Source organism: Periplaneta americana, chromosome 7 (genome assembly GCF_040183065.1).
Source record: "Periplaneta americana isolate PAMFEO1 chromosome 7, P.americana_PAMFEO1_priV1, whole genome shotgun sequence".
Taxonomy (NCBI): Eukaryota; Metazoa; Arthropoda; class Insecta; order Blattodea; family Blattidae; genus Periplaneta; species Periplaneta americana.
In genome coordinates this window covers 167569224-167592976 of record NC_091123.1, presented here as the reverse complement: position 1 = coordinate 167592976, position 23753 = coordinate 167569224, and the positions used below count along the sequence as shown (strand labels likewise).

The window sequence follows — 23753 nt, the reverse complement described above, 5'->3', positions numbered from 1 at the left end:
ATCTTCTCCCCTTAACATGATACTAAAATAACAAAGTTGTAATTATGATGATCCATTCAACTTTAACTTACTTTCCAGTAAGAGATATAGAGAGTGAACTGAAAACTAACCTCGGAAAGTTACCTCTGGATAACAATTTGATCTCCGCAGACACCATTAAGAACAAAAGAGGAAAGTCAGGAAAAATTTTGCGCCTTGAAGACTTTAATAAATGGTATCAACTGCCACAGAAAGGTAAAGGGGTCAGCTTATATCAAGACTTCACTCCCGCAAACAGCTGGGTCAGACATCTTACAGGCCTTTCTAGCTCCGAGTGGAGAGATGCGTTAAAGATGACCGGTAATGTTGCTCCTGTACGCGCTGTTCCAGGCAGAACTCTAGACTAGAGATGGGGTAAAACGTGATTTTTCATTCACCGGTGAAGCAGTGACAGCTCATTTTCGATCACGGTGATTTTAACCAGTGATCCAATGATTAGAGGTGATTTCCAGTTGCCAGTGATGACGACGAGAGACCGGATCAGCTGATCACTAGTAGAGCAGTGATCTAGTGAGTGGGGGCGATTGGAAGTGATTTCTCACTACTAAGTGCGAGCAATCAACTGTTTTGAATTATTGGTGAATGTGAATATGATCGTAAATGCATTACTGTTAAAATAATGAAAGGAATACGATATTATGGGTGCATTGATAGTGCAGAGGAAAAACAGAACTAATGCAGAAGAAATATATTATGATGAAATCGGACACATAGTTGAGATTATTTGCGGATTTTAAAAATAAGGATATTTAACTTAAAAGTCCACACCTGTGGAGTAACGGTCAACGCGTCTGGCTGCGAAACCAGGTGGCCCGGGTTCGAATCCCGGTCGGGGCAAGTTACCTGGTTGAGGTTTTTTCCGGGGTTTTCCCTCAATCCAATACGACCAAATGCTGGGTAACTTTCGGTGCTGGACCCCGGACTCATTTCACCGTCATTATCACCTTCATCTCATTCAGACGCTAAATAATCTGAGATGTTGACACAGCATCGTAAAATAATTTAATAATAAAAAATTAACTTAACTACCGGCATTATGTAATTTTCATTTGGCTGCATGTATAATAAAGATGATAAACTGATAAGTGTGGTTGAACAAAGTGTTATTCGTAGGCCTGCATAATTCTAGCCTCTCCCTTCTTTTTATTCACACATTCCACAGTTATAGTGTGGTTAAACTACTACAATATACGGTAAATATTAGTGGTAATTCTCCAGAAATCTACGAAGGCAAAATGTTCTTTAGCTTAACTGGCTTCCGTGATATAGGTCTATATATAATGATAAACAAGTGACTTCAGTTTGGAGGTACAAATACTTTCAAAATATAAATCGTTGTATGCTTGTCAGTATATTCTAATACACTGTTGTGTTGTGGCCCCCCTTCTTTTGGTTATTTAACGACGCCGTATCAACTACTTGGTTATTTAGTGTCGATGGAATTGGTGATGAGATGGCATTTGGCGAGATGAGTTCGAGGATTTGCCATAGGTTACCTGACATTCGCCTTACGGTTGAAAAATCTGGGAATCAGCCCAAGCGGGAATCGAACTCACACTCGAGCGCAACTCCGGACCAGCAAGTAAACGCGCTACTGCCTGAGCTATGCCGGTGACCATTTTCTTGTTACTAGGGCTGATTAATTTTTTCTTGAATGAAAAAAAATCAAATTTTTTAATTGTGCTTCTGTAATTTCACCAAGCTGACTAATGAAATTTTTGCCTCACTGGTGAGCCACCATAACATTTTTAAAGCCCCGCTAATTACCAAGAAAACATGAGAGAGGTGCAGGACGAATTAACAGAGAAATGGTCATTTCTCTAGAATTGCGTCATGGACCTCTAGAGTGTTATATTTGAAACAAGTAGGGGGCAGAAGGGCAATAACAGTGCATTAGAATATATACCTAACTATAGAACTATTTTTATGTTATGTTTCATTTAACGACGCTCGCAACTGCAGAGGTTATATCAGCGTCGCCGGATGGGCTGGAATTTTGTCCCGCAGGAGTTCTTTTACATGCCAGTAAATCTACTGACATGAGCCTGTCGCATTTAAGCACACTTATATGCCATCGACCTGGCCCGGGATCGAACCCGCAACCTTGGGCATAGAAGGCTAGCGCTATACCAACTCGACAACTATTTTTATGTTGAAAGTAACCTAGTTCTTAAAAATCTACTAAAGAAAGTTATGCCACATCACTAAGTTGTTCAACTCAGCACTGAAATTATTATTGCAGTACAGTATTTTCTTTCATCACAAATCATACAAGCTTACAAAGAACAAAAATCCATGTAATGTCAAGCAGTTCAAAAATTACTCAACAGGTGGCAGAGGACTGCAATGTAAGATATTGAGCAGAATGTTGAAATCACTGAGGAAATAGTGATTCGTTACAGTTGCTTCTGGTGCAATTAGTAAATCACCGCTTGATCACTGTTTCACTGCTTAACGAACAGTTCACTCACTGGAGTGAAAGTGATTTTTTTAATCACCGGTGAAAAATCGCTGCTAGTGATTTTTTCTTCCATCTCTACTCTAGACAATAACCACTGTAGGCGATGCCATAGTGAGGTTGAAACTTTGGCTCATGTCTTGGGTTCATGCCCATTTGGCGAAACTCTTCGTAACATCATACACCACAAGATCAGGTCTGTAATCGCAACATGCCTTAAGTCCAACGGCTACACTACCTATGAAGAAGTCCATGGAATAGCGGATACCGGAAATCATCGGCCAATTGATATTATAGCATTTAAACCTGGAGAGACAAAAGGTTATATTCTGGATCAGACCATCAGATTCGAGACGCATCAGAATCAACCTGAGGAGGTTAATCTAGAGAAAAGGAGAATTTATTAACCAACTATCTCTTATTACAAAACATCATATAAACTCAGCGATATACAAGTTATTGGATTAATGATGGGCGCTAGAGGAACCATAACAAAACAATTTGTGTCATTCTGTCATAAATTTGGAGTCCCAACAACAATTAAGGAAATTTCTATGTTAGCCTTGGAGGGTTCTCTGCAGATTTTACGGCGACACTTCCATTTCAATTAAAATTGATTTTCTCATTCTATTTTTTATCTGTATTTTTTATTTTACTGCTAATTTCTATTATGTGAAATATTATCTACCGTAAATTTTAGTTTATTGTAAACAAATTTCTTGTAAGACACTTTTAATGTCATCTTAAATATTACTGTTTAACATTCTTTGTATTTGGCAACCTCACCAAGTTTAGGAAGATTAAATAGGGGAGAGTCGGGTAGTATCGGACGTCGGGTAATATCGGACAGTGAGTTTCTTTCATCTACCACACGATGATAGTACCTGATTGACATGGTTACGTTTCTGTGATGTCGCATAGAGAAACGTAACCATGTCATTCAGGTACTACCATATGGTGGTAGATGAAAGAAACGCACTGTCCGGTATTACCCGATGTCCGACACTACCCGACTCTCCCCTATATATAAGAATATGACTATGAAATAAATATGTCCCATCAAAAGAAGGTCGCAAATATCTGAAATAAAACTAATAAAGAGACAAAGCATACAGAGGTATATCTGTAAGAAAGCGTAAGTTAGAAAGCATTTCAATGAAAGTATGTATGATTGGCAAGTATTATGAAATGTTTGAGAGTGGTAGACTCGAAAATTGCTCAGTGAAAATCTATGTGTTTGTTAGTCCTTTCACTATTAAATAAATATAAAAGTGAGTGATTCGAACAGCACACCCTGGTGAAACGGCGAAAGTTTCGTGAATGAAAATCTGTTTATTATTCAACAGGAGATTGAAACTTCTTGCACTTACCTGGCTGTGAACCCTCGCGGAGAATCAACATGGACGGCCGCCTGGAAAAGGACGGCCCAGACCAGCCAATAGGTACGGAACAAAGAGAACCGGTGATTCGGGGACGGAGACACTTGCTGTAAAAGAACGCAATGCTTTTCCTCAATATGTCGCACATATAACATACATATATATACAGAAACGTTTAGACACGTTTAGTACTCACTTGTCAGGTGGGTAGGCAGGTTGGTAGCAATATAGGTAAGTAGGTAACTAAATATATATAATATAGGCCTACATGTGTACTTCGGGACAAGCCTTCACGTCCTCACCACATCCTCCTGCTTGAAAGCAGTTCTGATACGTGCCAAACGTCAGATTTTACGGAATTGTCACGTCTTTTATTGTTACGACCACGTTACTTAGGAATTAACATTCATTACAGGCAAGAATAAGAAGTACACATAGGCCTACAGATTAAAAAAATAAATAGACATACATAAATCGTTTACAGCAAAAGAATGGAAACATGAAAAATAAATTAGTAGGATAATACAGAAACAGATAAGTAGGGTTTGAGGCAGGCAGACACACAAACAGTGACGGACGGATAGATGGACATACGAACAAAGAGACAGCCAGCCAGGTACGTAAATAAAAATGACTAGATAGATAGATAGATAGATAGATAGATAGATAGATAGATAGATAGATAGATAGGTAGGTAGGTAGGTAGGTAGGTAGGTAGGCAGACAGACAGACAGACAGACAGACAGACAGACAGACAGACAGACAGACAGACAGACAGACAGACAGACAGACAGACAGACAGACAGATAGATAGATAGATAGATAGATTAGATAGATAGATTAGATAGATAGATAGACAGACAGACAGACAGATAGATTAGATAGATAGATTAGATAGATAGATAGATAGATAGATAGATAGATAGATAGATAGATAGATAGATAGATAGATAGATAGATAGATAGATAGATAGATAGATAGATAGATAGATAGATAGATAGATAGATAGATAGATAGATAGATAGATAGATAGATAGATAGATAGATAGATAGATAGATAGATAGGTAGAAAGATAGACAGATAGATAGATAGATAGATAGATAGATAGATAGATAGATAGATAGATAGATAGATAGATAGATAGATAGATAGATAGATAGATAGATAGATAGATAGATAGATAGATAGATAGATAGATAGATAGATAGATAGAAAGAAAGGGTAGTCCATAGGCGGACGGATAGATAGGTTAGGTGTATGGATGAACTGCATATACATGTAGGGAGAAACGTAGCAAAAATTCTAATGATTTGCTAAGAAAAGTTTTTTGTATGTGTCAGGATTTTTGTGAACGCCAAATAAGATCTCACTGGCACGTCGCTTGCCCAATATAAGTTATAAATCAGGGGTACACCGGGGATCGAACCAGGTTCCACAGGATTATAAATCTTATAAATCGTTATAAATCCAGTGCTCTAGCCACTAGGCTACTGTGACATCTTCAAATTAAATATAATGATTGGGAATATAAATTAATTCGTTTTAAAATTAAATTTTTCCCGTCCCGTCAAAGCTATCCTTTACTGTTATCCTGAAAATTGTGCACTCCAGTCGAAACTAGTCAACTAAGTAATTTAACATCTTTGTTTTAATTGAACACTAGAAAGTTGTTTCTAAACTAATTCTTATTGGAAAATAAAGTTCGTATTTTTGTGAATATTATAAATAGACAACAATAAATGCTAGTTTTCTGCAAGTATTAAATACTAATGCCGTTTCACAGAATTTGTAGTTTGTTTCGCGGGTGCAAGATATTGGCAAATTTGATACACTGACGTTCAAAGATATTTGACCCTACTAATCGATAATTATCGATAATTTGTTGGTGTAAGGTGGATTCTTTAGTTATTATGAATAGATGGTGAAGATAATGGTCAGTGTTGCCTATTGTACATAAATATAGTCGCATTATAGAATTCAATATTATTTTCATCCCCCTCTGCTGGTTGTAAAACAACACTGCATTTAGCTGGAAACAGCTGATATTATCAATTATGAGAATAATCTATGCTTAATCTACAGAATCATTTTCCCCAACAGCCCCAATAATGGTTCCACCTATTGAGAACTAGCAGAACTATTTCAAAGTTGGTCAATTTGTTATATTTTTGGTTCTGACATATTCCGTGGTTAGAAAGTTCGCTTACACGATCGTGAAGTCGTAGGTCAGATTTCTTTGAATGCCAGTGTACATTAAGTAAACAAAAAAAAAAAAAAAGTACACTTTAGTACAATTTTCTGTGAGATCTAGTATGTATTATTTTTTATGGGTGGTGACATGCATCACATTACAGAGTTACTCAAAATTCAACAAGTCTACGCTAGATGTCGCAGTTAGCAATCCTATGCGTGCTGCCATCTGTCGAGTTTTGCAAAATATATTTGCACAGGAATAAACGAAGAGCCTAAGCTAATAATTAATTTGATAATGGTTTCTGGTTTGAGTCATAATGACTTCTCTTGTTTTTAGAAAGTATAAAACGTATTTTATTATCTAATAAGCAACTGCAAATAACATAGACACGATCATTCAATGTGTACAGAAGTATAGTAATATATTTCATATATAAATGCTTATATATGCGGAATATCTTCGGGCACGTAAAATAAAATATGTGATTTTTAATCATTTATATTTTATTTACAAAAGAAAACCTCAATCACAATCTTAATAATAAAGAATGAAATAATAAAATATTAAAATAAATGACAGAGGATTGGAGAAAATTCCAGTTACGGAGTGTAATGTCTCTACAGGATTTGGGCCAATGGAATTAGGAAAAATAAATACATTTTTAAAATTGTAATTTGTCTATTAAACGAAATGAAATTTACTGTGAATAATAATAATAATAATAATAATAATAATAATAATAATAATAATAATAATAATAATAACCAAATTTCACGAGAGGGATATCTACGAGAGGGATTCGGTGCTTTCGGGGTGAGAGGAGAGAATCAACTAGCAATTCAGCTCTTCTAAAGGAATTTTAACATTGTATTCTTCTAAAGGAGCAGGTGAATGGAGATGATATCATTGGCCGGTTGGGAGGAACAAGGTTTAGTCATTGGCTGACCGGTTCCATGTTGGGGAGTGGGTTATGAGAGAAGGGGAAAAAACTCACTTTCCTTGCTCGTATCTTCTCCTGAAGTGCGGACTGTAATAATAATAATAATAATAATAATAATAATAATAATAATAATAATAATAATAATAGTAATAATAATGATGATGTTAATAATAATAATGATGTTAATAATAATAATAATAGTAATAATAATAATAATGATGTTAATAATAATAATAATAATAATAATAATAATAATAATAATAATAATAATAATACATTAAAACACAATTTACTGTTAAGAAGACAGGTAAAAGGCTTTTTTTTAAGCCTCACGAAATCATCAATTAACTGGTACATAAATACTGTAGGCTAGAGGGCACAATGAATTTCAGCCACTTTTGTTTGACTTCACAGCCTGTTTTTGTTGGGGAGAATGTTTGAGTTTGTAGAGCTACTCCCACATTCTTTCTCCTCTTTTAAAATGCGATGTATACTTCTGATGGATACACCAGTTACCTCTGCAACACGAGCTCGTAAACTGTCGTTCAAAAGTATGTAGGTCGATTGTGATCGATAATTTGTTGGTGTAAGTGTTTCTTCTTAAGTTATTAATTACTTCTATGAATAGATAGCGAAGATAATAGTCAATGTTGACAATCGTACATAACTGGGTTTAGCTGGAAACCGATGATAATTATTGTCAATGCTTAATAAACATACTCATTTTTCCTGACACTTTTTTTTTAACCGCCCCAATTGGGTCAATGTCACTGCACAATGTTCGTATCCTTGGAATGAATGAATAAATAAATAAATAAATATAAATAAATAACTCAATCAATCAGGAAAAGAATGAATAAATACATAAAAAATAAACACAAATAAATAAAAGTAAACAAACAAACAAGCAAATAAAGAAATAAATAAACAAATAAACAAAACAAACAAATAAACAAATAAATGAAAACTAAATAAACAAACAAACAAATAAATAAATAAATAAATAAATAAATAAATAAATAAATAAATAAATAAATAAATAAATAAATAAATAAATAAATAAATAAATAAATAAATAAATAAATAAATAAATAAATAAATAAATAAATAAATCAAAGAGAAAAAGAATGAATAAATATATAAAAAATAAACAAGGAAATATGTAAACAAATAAATAAACGTAAACAAATAAATCAACAAGCAAATAAAGAAATAAACAAATAAAGACAAATAAACAAACAAATAAAGATAAATAAACAAATAAAAATAAGTAAACAAACAAATAAAAAAGAAAATAAATAAAAGTAAACAAACAAATGAACAAGCAAATAAATAAAAATAAACAAACAAATAAACAAACAAGTAAAGATTAATAAACAAGCAAATAAAGAAATAAATAAACAAATAAACAAGCAAATAAATAAAAATAAACAAACAAATAAACAAGCAAATAAATAAAAATAAACAAACAAATAAACAAGCAAATAAATAAAAATAAACAAACAAATAAACAAGCAAATAAATAAAAATAAACAAACAAATAAACAAGCAAATAAATAAAAATAAACAAACAAATAAACAAGCAAATAAATAAAAATAAACAAACAAATAAACAAGCAAATAAATAAAAATAAACAAATAAAGATTAATAAACAAGCAAATAAAGAAATAAATAAACAAATAAAGACAAATAAACAAACAAATAAAGACAAATAAATAAAAACAAGTAGACAAACAAATAAATAAACAAATAAAGACAAATAAACAAAGAAATAAAGACAAAAACAAATAAAAAATAAGTAAACAAACAAATAAACAAGCATATAAAGAAATAAATAAACAAATAAAGATAAATAAACAAATAAAATGTAAGTAAAAGAAACAAATAAATAAACAAATAAAGATAAATAAATAAATAGATGACTGAATCAATCAATGAATGAGAGAAAGAATGCATGAATGAAGGAATAAATAAATAAACAAATAAACAAACAAATAAGAAAACAAAGTAAACAACAAAAAAGCAAATAAATGAATAAATAAATAAATAAATCAAAAATAAATAAACAAACAAACAAAAATAAATAAATAAATAAATAAATAAATAAATAAATAAATAAATAAATAAATAAATAAATAAATAAATAAATAAATAAATAAATAAATATTCAATAAATGTTTATTATTGTATAATGCATATACTAGTTTGTAATGTACCTTTCTTGTATTTAATACGTATTTTTGTAATAAATAATATTGATATACATGTAATCTCCAATCATGTAATCAACATGGAGCATGATCACCGTTTAGAATACGTGATATCTACATACCCAGTTTACATAGAAAAAAAAAACTTTATTTTATGATGAAAATAGATTTGGATTTGCAACAAGGAATTATTATACTGTATGAATCACAAGTTAGAATAACAAACATTTGAAATAGGTCGGCTTTTGAGTGTGAAAAGTTAGGATAATGCAAACAGATAAGAAAAAGGAATAGTCCTAGTTTTTGAAGACATGACTATAGATGTAGGCTATCTTCCAGCAGTTCCGACGCGTGCTAAGAAACAAAATGGGAACGGTTGAAAGCAGCGCCATGGAGTGTGTCACTCTGATAGTGTTTGCAGGGCAGCCAGGGACTGACAACACAGACGGATTTCAGTAAGCCGATTATGCACAGCTACCCCCCGTTTCTGGCACATTCAAACCATACAAAATTGCCGTCTTTCATGGACGGCGTTTATTAGGGACTTAAATATTAATTCCACTTTAAACACTGCTGTCCGGTAGGAATTTGTCTGACGGGCATTAATAATGTAAATGAGTGTAGCAAGCGTTTCATTGATAACGTTTAGCCTAAATGATGTTATTCGACGACATAATTTTTGTTGTCGATAAAATAAAATCACATATTGTTCAATATACTAATTGATTAAACCATTTACAGTATTTTTATCTATACTAATAATAAATCTGTAGCCGAAATTTTTCTGGTAATTTTCGATTTTCCAAAAATAATTGGTCCTAACATATATAATTAACCGCTCTGAAACCGAAAATCGCTTTCTTGAAATTTTTGTTTGTCTGTCTGTCTGGATGTTTGTTACCTTTTCACGCGATAATGGCTGAACCGATTTATATGGAAATTGGAATATAAATTAAGTTCGTTGTAACTTAGAATTTAGGCTATATAGCATTCAAAATATTTTATTTAAAAGGGAGGTTATAAGGGGCTTGAATTAAATAAATCGAAATATCTCCCTTATTATTAGTTTTGATGAAAAATATTACATAACAAAAGTTTCTTTAAAAATAATTTCCGATAAGTTTTATTCTATGCAAAATTTTGATAGGACTGATATTTAATGAGATAAATGTGTTTCAAAATTACAATAACGCCATCTAAGGCGGTGTAATGAAATATAAAACAAACGACTTCGTCTATAAGGGGCCTTGGACAACAACAATCGAAAGCTATGAAACATATGGTAGCTTACAGAGAATGTTTCTGTGTTTGTATGAAGTAATATCGGAAGCTAAATTAACCGATTTGTATAATTAATTATTAATTCACCATTGGAAAGTGTAGTTTCTCTAGATGGACATAATGCTATAATGTTATTACAGTAACTTCTGAGTGAATTGAGGACAGGTAAGATTAAAATAGCTTCTCATGCACAGAAAACTTGATAGGCATTCGTTTCCTGTATTTCCTAAAATAATTTTTATGACCAAATGAGTGGTCTCTGGATCAAAATGATCGCATTTAAAATTTTTAATACAATTTAAATTAAGTAATATAATAAACGATTTATCCTCCTATCAAACACGAATGTTTCCTGGATCAAACGTCCTATTTTAATTATGTAACCACTTTATATTTATTTCTAACGGGTACAGCGGAGCGCACGGGTACGGCTAGTAAGAATAATAAATCATATCAATACAACTAAAATAGTTTAATTAACATCTATTCTTTATCTTACATTTCTTTGATATTAATATTCCTAGGGACCGTACTGTGTCCAGGGCGTATGTAGATAAGGTTAATTGTTCCTAAACTATATTGAAGTGGCACAGGTACACTGACGTTCAAAGGTATCCGACCTACGATTTTATGATCGTGTAAGCGAAGTTTCCAATCACGGGCTAAGTCAGAACCAAAGATATTACAAATTGACAAACTTTGAAAGAGTTCCGCTAGTTCTCAATAGGTGGCACCAGCGGCGGTTCCTCCATATGAGCACAGGAGCACGTGAACACCTTAAAAACCAACAATAATCATACGTATTACTGTATTAATATTATTACCGTACATCTATTACTTTCCAATGCGCAATGACGTTCCTACATTTTTCGTCTCGAGAGAATGTCCCGTTCGTGTATCGTGTGTCTTTAAATCTCCATTGGACAGGTAGAGGTTGACAGCAGCTCGCACAATTTTTCTGTAGCAGGGTGACATAGCCTGAGGCGAGAATATTTTCTGGTTTGTTACAATGGTTACAATAGCTCTGGCTCGCACAAGTCTTAACGTGCTAGTGACAGAGAAAGAGAGATGCTCCATCTCTCTTGGGTCTGGCATCCTGTTCCTTTCTCCCTCTTTCCTCGTTTTCTCTCTTTACTTTTTCTTTTCAAAATACCATTATGCGCGGGGGCTGATTCTGTTGTCTTTTGTTCAGCAAAGTAAGGAAAATACAAGCTGCAATGGTGCATATTGAGAGTTGAAACGGTATATAACATTTCAAGTTTGGAAACGGACGTGTGTGAAATTGTGAGTGTTAAATTAAAAGAGGATTAAAACATTCCTCCGTGACACCATGACAGAAGACCGATTAAGTACATTGGCTATGTTGGCAGTGGGAAAAAAAAAAAAAAAAAAAAAAAAAAAACTTGTTAACAAGATTAGAGACTTCAATAATAAAGTTATTGATAAGTTTGCGTCTCTCAAAACTAGGCGCATGGAGTTTCTCTACAAATAAATACAGATCTTCAACACCATCTACAACAGCAGTGAAGATGAGTCCTATGAATTAATTTTACTGTACTCTTGTTTAATGGTTTTAATTTTGGTTTCATATGCGTAGATTTGGTGCATGAATATTAGAACTCGTTTATCTCTGACGTGTGATTCAGCTATACGAGAATATATCAGTGTGTTCATTACTCATATTTTTTTGTGAACACCCATTCAAGAAAGGCACGAGCCGCCACTGTTGGGAGCCGTTAAAATGTGTCAGGGAAAATGATTATGTATAGTTATTTTTTTTTAAGATGGGACATGACAGGAGCGTTGCGATCGGAAAAACAACTGAATGTCACATAGCGTGGTAGGCCTGTTGCTATGGTAACAACGGTTGAAGTGCCAAACTTACCGTTCCCACATGGCGAGTGCTTAATAGCTCTCTTGGCGACATTTATTGTGCACACAATGTTAGCATTGGTACGTTTCGTGTTTCAATCTCTGTCGATTTTTGTATTGTTTTCTTACCTTCGCGTCAATTGTCAACGAGTGTTTTAACGTCAGCCGTCTTAACGACAATTGCTAGCTTCCATCAGCTGGCAGCGTGGTAGTCCATGTTGGCAATATGGCACTGTAGTTCCAAGACATGTCCCATCTTTCAAAAGAACAAGTAGGCCTATAGATTAAGCAGAAATTATTCTTCTCTCTGATTAAGATAATATTCATCTGTATAATGACCGTGGTTATCAATATATCCGAATATTAATCGTTTTATTATTATTTCGGCATATTAAATTAATTATCATGGATATTGACAAACTGATCAGTTGTGTATTTATTCGTGATACGTTATGTGATCACAAGAACCAATCACATCACAATGAATTTATACTAGCTTTGGGATGAGAAACGGGTTCAATTTTGTACATATTTAAGTTATATTAACCTTGAACCTAGCAGCTGATATTTTCTATATACCTTCTTTCATTAAGTGGATGTAAGTTATAGAATATCTTCTACTGATTAGTCAAGATATTCGCTTCCCGCGTTCTCGTTGTTCCGATATGAACACTTGATTCTTTGATAATACCAAAGTGTCGCTAGGTCATTTCTTTTATAGTTTATCGTTGCTCCAACGTGTACGTAGCCTAATAGACAATATCAGCGGTTTCCAGCCAAACTCAGTTTTGTTTTACAATCAGTAGAGTGGGATAAAAAAAAGTTAATTCTATAATGCGGGTATATTTATCTACGATTGGCAACAGTGGTTATTGTCATCGCCATCTATTCATAGAAATAATAACTAAAGAATCCACAGTTACACCAAGAAATTATCGATCATTATCGATTAGTAGGATCAGATATCTTTGAACGTCAGTATACTATCAGAGAACACTTGCGTCTTGTTTGTCCCGCAGTTGACATTCTATTCACGATTCAAAACTAGACCTCATAGACTGTTTACAATGAACTCAAGTGATAAAGACTGTTACTACGATGACCTTTCCTACAATTTAAATTATTTATTTATTTAATTGGTTTATTTTTTACTGGTACTGACAGAGTTAAGGCTATAAGGACTTTTGTTCCACTCAATTAGTATAAAATACATAGCAAATATAAATAACAGTAACACAGAAACAATAATAATAATAATAATAATAATAATAATAATAATAATAATAATAATAACAACAACAAAAGTATCACTACAATACACAGGACCATTTCCCATTCAAATGGCAAACCCATTTCTTAGTGCCCGTATAGGGGCGTGTCTAATTTTCCTACGTAAACAGTCGAACTAAAGCATGTCGAACTTGAATTCTGTCGAACTTAAGAGCTTCCACTGTACCTTCATTTTATGCTTCCCACTTCTTCCTAACAATATAGTCCATAGCCTATAATAATTTTCCCACGATCTTCATATTTCTTCCTTTTAGCCACTTCAGCAATTCTTTATAAGCTATTCTAATAGACATTACTTTTTTCCTATAATTTTATGCACAAAATAATAATACAGGTTAATTAATTAATTCATTCATTCGACGTTTTCTGCCCAAAGGCAGGCCTTTCACTGTAAACCCAGCATTCTTCAATCTTTCTTATTTTCTGTCTTCCTCTTAGTCTCCGAATATGATCCATATAGACTATCTTAATGTCGTCTATTATCTGATATCTTCTTTTGCCCCGAACTCTTCTCCCGTTCACCATTCCTTACAGTGCATCCTTCAGTAGGCAGTTTCTTCTCAGCCAGTGACACAACTAATTTCTTTTTCTCTTTCTGATCAGTTTCAGCATTATTCTTTCTCCACCCACTCTTTCCAACACAGCTTCATTTCTTATTCTGTCCCTCTATTTCACACGCTCCATTCTTCTCCATATCCACATTTCAAATGCATCCATTCACTTCGTCGTAATATCCATGTTTCTGCCCCATACAATGTCAAATTCCACACAAAGTACTTCACTAGTCTCTTCCTAGTTCTTTTTCCAGAGGTCCGCAGAAGATGCTCCATTTTCTATTAAAATCTTCCTTGGCCATTGCTATCCTCCTTTTGAGTTCCTGGCAGTAGCTCACGTTATTGCTTATACAGAGTGATTTATATAGAACTGACACATTTCTTTCTTCAATTATTCCGTTGGAAATTCATTCAATGACCCAATTTTAGCACCAAATTAAGCAGAATGTTCTGGAGTTTCGATTCCTTGTCACTAGATGCGCAGATGTTTATGTTTTATTCCTATTGTTGGCAGCACTGACCCAATTTTAGCACCAAATTAAGTAGAATGTTCTGGAGTTTCGATTCCTTGTCACTAGATGCGCAGATGTTTATGTTTTATTCCTATTGTTGGCAGCACTAGATGCGCAGATGTTTATGTTTTATTCCTATTGTTGGCAGCTGTTTTCGACATTTTGTGTCAATGTGAAAATGCAGTACACATTAAATCAACGATTCTTCCTTGTGAAGCAATACTGGATTACGAATTCAATTACAGCTACTCAAAGGACATACCAGAGAGAATTTGGTGTTCGCAATCCTCCCAAAAGAAACACAATACTGGGACTGGTAAACAAATTGGAAACAACTGGATCTCTGGTGAGTGAACCAGACTGTGAACAATGTAGAGTGCCAACTAATTTTCATGGAGTTTGTTGAGCAACTGGACGATGTAGAGCTGAGTCAAGGATATTTTCAGCAAGATGGCGCTACATCCATACATCAAATGAATCCATGGAACTAATTGCAAGTTTCTTTGACGACCGAATAATTTCCAGGAACCTATGGCCACCGAGATCTCCGGATTTGACAACGCCGGACTTCTTTCTATGGGGTTACTTAAAAGACAGGGTTTACGCCACACGTCCCCAGACATTGGACGATCTGAAGCACAACATCACACAGGAGATTCAAGCTATTGACAACAGAGTCCTCCAACGAGTGGCCAGTAACATGGAACGACGTGTTGAGTTGTGCCTTATGCAGGATGGAGGACATTTTCAACAATTGCTATATAGGTAAATAATCTCCCAAAATTCCTCTACATTTTAGGTATAATAAGTTGTCGCTAGCACAATTCGTTTTGAAACAAGTAATGAAAGAAATGTGTCAGTTCTATATAAATCACTCTGTAGTACATCCCAAGTATTTGAAGCTGTTCACGTGCTCTACTGCCTCATTTAGAATTCGCACGTTTACCTTCTTTATTTTTCTTCCGATAATTATGATATTCGTGGTCTATACATAGCGTTCTATTTTTGTCTACAGAACGTCCTTATTCTCGAAAATCCTAACAACCACCATGCTAAACCTACCCGTTTCTTTCTGAAGTTAACTCATGTTTTCTTCTTGTTCGCAAAAGATTTTCATTTCTCTGTAATCAATCAATGGCCGCAATCTGCTTAAATGACTAAATATTTAATGTGTAGCTATCTCATTGCTAGTCTGATTTACTGTGTTTATATTCATTAATCCAATTTCTTGCCACATCCAATTTAGGCCTAATCTGCTCACATTGTATTCTAACTCTTTCAGCCAATTATATTTTGATTGGTAATAATGTCATCAAACCTTCTTAAGTTTTGTAATTTTAATATCCGATACACAGCTTATTCAGACAATTAGGTACACACCAGAGAATCAGACCTGTAAATTCTTTTTAGTAAGTCTTGAAGTTCTATAAAGACGTTCTGAAAAAATTATACAAATGAAGATCGTCATATTGGTATTATGATGTCAGAGAATATGCAGGTCATGGCCTTCGTGTAATATTGTTTATTGTAGTGTGTGTTTTCTTTTATTCTCAAAACTGACGAAAGATGGATTTTGGAAAACAGGAAAGTTACTCGTATGTAGGAAAACTAACGCTTCACTGAAAGTTACTATTTTTCTGAAAATCCTTGGATGCCAAGTTTCAAAATGACGGGTCATTCATTAAAATCCGTTCACCCGTTTTCCTTTAATTTCCATTACCAGTTCAAATTATATATATATATATATATATATATATATATATATATATATATATATATGCCGTATGAAAATATTTTATTTTTTTCTCAATATAATTTTCTCATTTCTCTATAACACAAGTACTTAACTTCAATAACCAAAAAAGCCCCTTTGATACTATTAATAGAGTACTCATTTAATATCTGACCGTTACGTTTAAAGAATTTCGTGGAATACCGAAATATGTTTCATGAAATTTTTATCTTTCTCTATTGATATATAATAGGGATAAGTAATTTCTCCAAATTCCTATATGATATGAAGAGTCCACTGCAAGAATGATGGATGTCATTCGGAATACATTTTACAGGAGAAGCAATTGAAAGTTTGAAATGCTTAGCGCTCAAAGCTTAACTGTGATTTTCCGATCATCACTGGACAATGACTATCAGTGTTAATGCCATATAACTCTCTATGCACATTCTATATGTCTTAAGCTATGCATTGACAGTCTTGGTTCATTTTCGACAAGAAAGTGACATCCATCATTCTTGCAGTGGACTCTTCATATAATATTTTTGCATCAATAATCGCTCTATAATGTCCCGCACCGTAGCGTCGTGGTCTAAAGCATCCTGCCTAGGACTCGCGTTACCGACTACGCGCTAGTTCGAGTCCTCGGGGAGGAAGAAATCTTATCATGAAATTTCGGCCAGTGTATGGGATCGGTGCCCACTCAGCATCGTGATGCACTTGGGGAGCTACGATAGGTAGCGAAATGTGGTTGCGAAAGCCAGCTATAACGGCTGAGGGGATCATCGTGCTAACCACACAATACCTCCATTCTGGTTGGATGATCGTTCACCTCTGCTTCGGCATGTGAGCGTGAGGCCAGCAGCCGGCTGGTCGGTCTGGGTCCTTCATGGGCTGTAGCGCCACGGATTATTATTAATCGCTGTATGAACATAATTTAATTTTTACTTTATATATTTGGTCATTTAGTTAAACATTTATCTGTAGTAATGTCACGAGAGGTCTGAGATTTATCTGGTAAATCTCAGACCTCGAGTGGCATTTATTAGGACTATTTCGTGAATAAAATAAAAATGTAAATAATATATCCCTAAAATTCTATCACAAAATGTTAATAATTGTTTATTAACGAATACTTAACCTATTCAGACACTGTGAAGTTGAAATACTCGTAGATGAATATCGATTACTGCAATAAAGAAATTCGACGTTATTATTCAGTAATGCCAATTGCGAAATACAGGTTTAAAATTGTTAATTACATGTACTGCACTTTTCTCTTATTATTATAACATAAATATTCATTATCTGCTGAAATCATAATTTAATTTAACAGTAACAGTGGGGACAGCTATATAACTTACCAATGCTTATGTATTCACAGCGAGATATGTTGCTACACAGTGAAGCCATCTCTGTATAGATAGGCATAATTAAAACACGAATTTTATTACGCCATACGGAAGGCAGTTTGATGAAAATACCTTATTATTACTATGCAAGGTCATTGGGTTGATATGCGATGATGTTACATAAATTTGAACATCTGACTTTCTATTAATTGTTTAATTTCATTCACAAAATACAAATTTTATAGGCTACTTATAGGTTATGTTACCTGTGGGAGCAGGACCAATGTCAGCTGTGTCTTATTTCGACCGTTACAATCAGTGCTACACGAAAGCATTTTTTATAGCTCGACAAACGCATTCTCGCTGTAGTGTGTAACGGAACTAAAGCTGCATCTACACAGTTCAATATTCCAATCGCGTATACGTGCAATCTGGGAAGACTATTGAAAGAATCAATTTAAAAGGTACGTTCAATTAAGATGCATGAAGATTTTGTGTCTACGAGGTGCGCCGTTTTGAACGTCGTCTTCACTGCGTAAATATATTAATTAATATTAAATATCAATCTTGCATTCATTGCTTTAAAGTTGAAAGAAAAGTTTAACCGTGTAGTTGCATCTTAATGTATTCATGATCATCAATTTATGGGGAAACAGTTGGCGACAACGACTAAACAGAAGAACGACCATGCGATAAATTGATAGTGATAAATCTAGCTGTAAAAATTATCGCAAAGTGTGACTGTGATTGGTTGGAATTCAAAATTTCATTACACTTCGTTGGTCGAAAATGGAATTACGTCATATAAACGAAATAGTCGAAAAAACATGCATTTAATAAAAGTTCCTATGAACACGTGCCTTTGTTGTCAGCCTTGAAGTATGAAGGTTCTCTCTCAGCTTTAATACAGGACCCAGTGCTCACCGAGTTTCCCTCTATCTCCGTTTTAAAACCTGTCTAAATTATACGACTCACCTGTTGCTAGACTCCAATATGTTACTCCACTCGCCTATAAATGCCTACGTGCTTGTGATGTTCATAACACACGCGTTCAATGTCTGGCGTCGAAAATCTGCTATCTGTTCTGACTACCCTGTTGGTATGTGTATGTAAGCTACATATTATTCACGTTGTTTCCTTGTTCGTGCCTACTTATATCAAAAACATGTTTTGTTGGATATATTTTGCAATTCATTTGGAACAGAATGAGTTTAATTAATTTCAGGGGCAATTTCTCAGGGCATGCTATGCTTGCTGCGCAAGCCCAATATTTTCGTAGAATGTGTATTTCTGAAAATGGGATTACGTACATTAAAATTATTTTGATTTTTGGAATACTGTATAGGCGTAATACCATCCGCAGGTTGCACACCGCAAGTATCGCAACGCTTGCTCGTTTCTCGGAGCTACAAGAAAGACGTAGAAATAGCGAGAATATGATGCGCGCGCAAGTGCCTTCCTCTTTGGTCCGTCCTAGGCGCACATGCTTCTGTTATATGTTGTTTGAAGCTCCGGTCCGAGAGCTACACCAACGACTATTTAACGTTACACAGACCAGTATTGACAGCGGGAATGTGCTGTGATTTGCGAGTGCAATGTAATTGTATGAGTGGAATGCATGTGTTAGCTGCTGCATGTATTATTAATTCTTAAACACTAATTTGAAGTATTGCAATGAGTTCGGAATTATGTGTTATTGAAACCTTATTATTAAATCCAGTTTCCCGAAGGACTATTCAAGAGAAGACAGACATTATAGAGAATATAACATATGCGCTCGTTCAGTGCACCTCATTACAACAATATGCATTAGTTGGCAGGGTCGAAAAAACTGAATAAACTGTGTTGTTGGCCATGTTTTTATATCATATCGAACTTCTACATCTGATAAGCGAATATGATCCATGATTCATAATGATTTCATAATTATAAAATAAATTATTTATGTGGGTCTGATTATTTTTATTAATTATGAATTATTATATCCTCCCATCTTCCTCTATGAATAAAAGAGCAAGCCTAACTTTCGTGACTAGCATTCGCCCCTGATTAATTTTCTTAAAGCACACTAGAACTGAATTTTTTAAATTTTATTATTTTTCAATCAAATCAATCAATCAAACTCCTGTACCTCTCCATGAGGAGCATAGGGCATTCACAAAGTGCCTCCATCGGACCCTATTTGTAGCCAACTTCTTCATTTCGCTCCATGTTTTCCTCTCCCTAGCAATTTCCTCCAAAACTGTTCTCTTCCATGTATTTTTGGACTTCCTCTTGTTCTACTACCCTGGGGGTTCCAATCCAAAGCCATTCTTTCTACTGCTCCATCTTCTTTCCTGATAGTGTGCCCTATCCAATTCCACTTTCGTCTTTTGATTTCTATTGTGATTTCTTTCTGATTTGTTATCTTCCATAGTTCTGAGTTTGTGATTATATCTGGCCATCTAATTTTTAAGATTCTTCGTAAACATCTATTAACGAAAGTTTGCAGTTTATTTTGTATAATTTTACTTGTTTTCCATGTCTCACAACCATATAATAAGACTGATTTCACATTACTGTTAAAGATTTTAATTTTTGTAGATCTAGATATAATATAAGATTCCCATATTGGGTACAGCTGAGCAAATGCACTATTTGCATTTTTTATTCGGTTCTTTACATCCTCAAAGGCTTCACCATCCTTGTCAATTATACTACTCAAATATTTAAATTCTTGAACAGTATCAATGTTATTATTATTATTAATTATAATTTAATCTTTCTTTTTACTATTTAATCTCATTTCTTTAGTTTTCTTTACGTTTATTTTCATATGAGCCCCTTTTATTATTTTAATCCGATTTAATTCAATGTTTAATTATTTGTTAGATGCATTAAGAATAAGAAGTCAGTTGGACTACCGGTACTACTTTCGAAGTTAATTAAATTTTAATTATGAAAATTAGTGATTTATAAAGTAGAGTAGGGCGATTCCTATCGCCTCCTCTAGGCGGGTGAATCCGATATCGTTTGATTTTTTTTTGGGTTGACAAGTGGCAACTCCTAGTGGCCATTGAGAAAAGCTTTCTGTTGAGAAGCACTGTGGGAGCTTGAGGTTGGTCGCTTTAATTATATTGAGGATCACGTAAGAGTAATTCCTGAAAGTCTAATTTGACTGTCTCTTCAGTGTTGCCAACTAATACCAGTTATCATCAAAAGAGGGAAAAATCACAATGCTATGTACTCAAATAATAATAATAATAATAATAATGATAATGATAATGATAATGATAATGATAATGATGATGATGATGATGATAATAATAATAATAATAATAATAATAATAATAATAATGCAGTAATTAATAATAACTACGTATCTTACTTACTTAGCACATCTCATCTTTATGTTGCGAGGTGTTTTCTACACGATTCAATAATTTATGAAATGGTAAATTTTCCTCCTGGACTTCTCGCATATTATGTTGGTAATTAGGATTAGTATGATCTAATATTAAAATTTATTTTGTGTGGCAACATGAAATTCATTGCTTTAACTAAACAGTTTACGATTCACGAGACCTAACCTAAAAATGTAGTTTGATCACGTGAAACGATTAGTACGAATTCCGAAGACAGAACGCCACTTTAAAACGTATAGCTTACTTAAAATACTTTCAATCATTTTCTTTCTTGGAGAAGTCGCTACCATGCTATTTCCTCTCTTGGACATTTTAATAAAAATCTAAACACGAAAGAATTTCATTACAATGTCAAATATATTTACATGCATGTGTCATACGAAGTAGGTCTATAAGTTATTTCTTATTTAATTACACTTACCTGAATATGGAGTTGAATTGGAATCATAACGAAACAGAACTGAATTGTGTATTGATAGACTATTAATATTAATACTGGTATTACTAATTAATTATTAATTCACAAGCCTAGGTACTTGCATCAAATACTATAATAATACCGGACAGCTGTATACTAGCAGCATTGGGGTGAGTGCGAAATATCGCGGACCTGACATCTAGCGGAGCGGGATGGAATTACGTCCACATATACAAATATTAACATAGCGAGATTCGGACTATTGTTTAAAACGTGAGTTATTAATGTGGAATTATATATGAAACACTTAAGAAATGTTGAATAATATTTAATGTAAAATTATTATCTTATATCAAAGCTGCATATTATGAGAAATATTGCATGCTTCACATTACTTTCCATAATTAATTGTTATATATTTTTTCTTTGGTTTAGTGAGACAAAATCAATTCTGATATTAGGAATGAATTTACAATAATGATTTATATACGCATTGCTGACAACTGCAAAGATAAAATTGATAGTAATCTGATGCTTGTAATAATTAGTAAAGGCATGTGGACAACAATAAAACTTAATTTGATAAAACCTTAAAATTTCCGATACATTTTAACTTCTATTCATTTATGAGGTCTAGATAAAAAAGCCAATTTTTATGTTTCTATCAACACAAAGACGAAGGAATTAGGCCTACTAAAGAATGTTGTTGACTCACGTTTTATGATTCCTCGGAAATCGAAAGTACGACATGGAGGAATTTGTAATGCTGTAATTTTGTAGCAGTTATAAACAGCACATTACACCCTGACATTTTAACACAGCACTAATTAATAAAACTATTAACTAGCCCAGCAACAATATACATTGCAGTTAATTACAGTTTGTTTCGCGAGTATCTCCACACCTGCAGGTAGGTTGCAGCACCAGCGTCGTTCGCACGTAAAACTGCTAGCTGTCCGGTATTATTATAGTAAGGTATTTGCTTGCATTTTCAACAATTTACTTTACTGAATACCGAAGTTATTGATGCCAACATAACAATTAGAAAATAACTTCCAGCTGTAGTATTTGTCAGTACCCGAAATTCGAAACGAAGTTGGTAAAAGAAAATCACTATAATCCACTAGCATATGTAGTAATAGGGGGAAATATGGTTATGTTTCACTCTTAGGGCATTAAATAAGCTATCCATGTAAAAATATATGTAAACATTTTTTAACTAAAAATTCTTAAATTAGCATATAAAGATAACAAGAAAAAGAGACAATTCTATGGTAGATTTTCGTTTGAAATTATTTCTAGCGTTTTCAACACTATAACCATTCAGCAGACTTTGGAAAGCTGCTACCCATCTAGCAACAGTTCTGTACGTCAGAGCACGAGCTCCAACAGCTTCTACGAGTTCTGAATGACATTTTCTCGCGTTCTGACAGCGACTGTTTTTATGTATGCACGTTGTTCTAGCCGATTCACATCCATACTTGACAAACTACAAACATCAACAATGAATCGACTGACTTGCGCGCATCTCTCTTCTTCTGTTCTTGAATATCTACACCATCTAGCGGTATCTACAGGGACATCATTTTATTTTTACTAATATTTCTAATATTAACCTGGCTATACCTTTGCATCAACGGTTGATAACAGTTTGCTATCCCCTTCCACGACTGGAGTTCGATGATACTAGCTTAATATACAAACAAATCACTTTACTACGTATAGGAGGGAAGAAAAGTAGTTCATCCATTTATGTAAACTAGGAAAATATATCACGCTTTTGAGTTTGATAATTGTCATTAGGTTTTTGTTTAATCAAAATACAGTACTGTATTAACAATGAGTGTTTTTACTCACTAATTGAGCTGTCCATTCGGACGTATTCATTATGTAGTGTATATTATACTGTCTACAGCACATTAGCGTACAATATAAAGAATGAAGTTAAATTGAAAAAAATCATAATATGGATATTTAAACGTATTTTTGAAAATGGTGGCCGTTCATTTCGATATAGGCTTCAGTTCTAATATGTGTAATTCCAATTACCAGTTTCGTCCTTCGTACTAGTAACTCATGTTGAAATAATTCTGTACCTACTCTATAAAAGAGTAC

General features: G+C 33.7%; 1 protein-coding gene across 5 annotated transcripts in view; it reads right to left on the bottom strand.

Annotated features, from left to right (window-relative positions):
- Positions 1 to 23753, bottom strand: part of Nmdar2 (NMDA receptor 2) — an 825403-nt gene that overhangs the window by 93182 nt on the left and 708468 nt on the right. For 3 of the 5 annotated variants that reach the window (XM_069831779.1, XM_069831775.1, XM_069831778.1), the window contains exons 10-11: positions 7067 to 7099; positions 3868 to 3983 (exon numbers count right to left, since the gene is read on the bottom strand). In XM_069831779.1, the coding sequence (XP_069687880.1) occupies positions 3868 to 3983; positions 7067 to 7099 (149 nt within the window). The remainder of the gene's footprint in view (positions 1 to 3867; positions 3984 to 7066; positions 7100 to 23753) is intronic. The other 2 variants (XM_069831776.1, XM_069831780.1) reach the window with 1 other exon arrangement.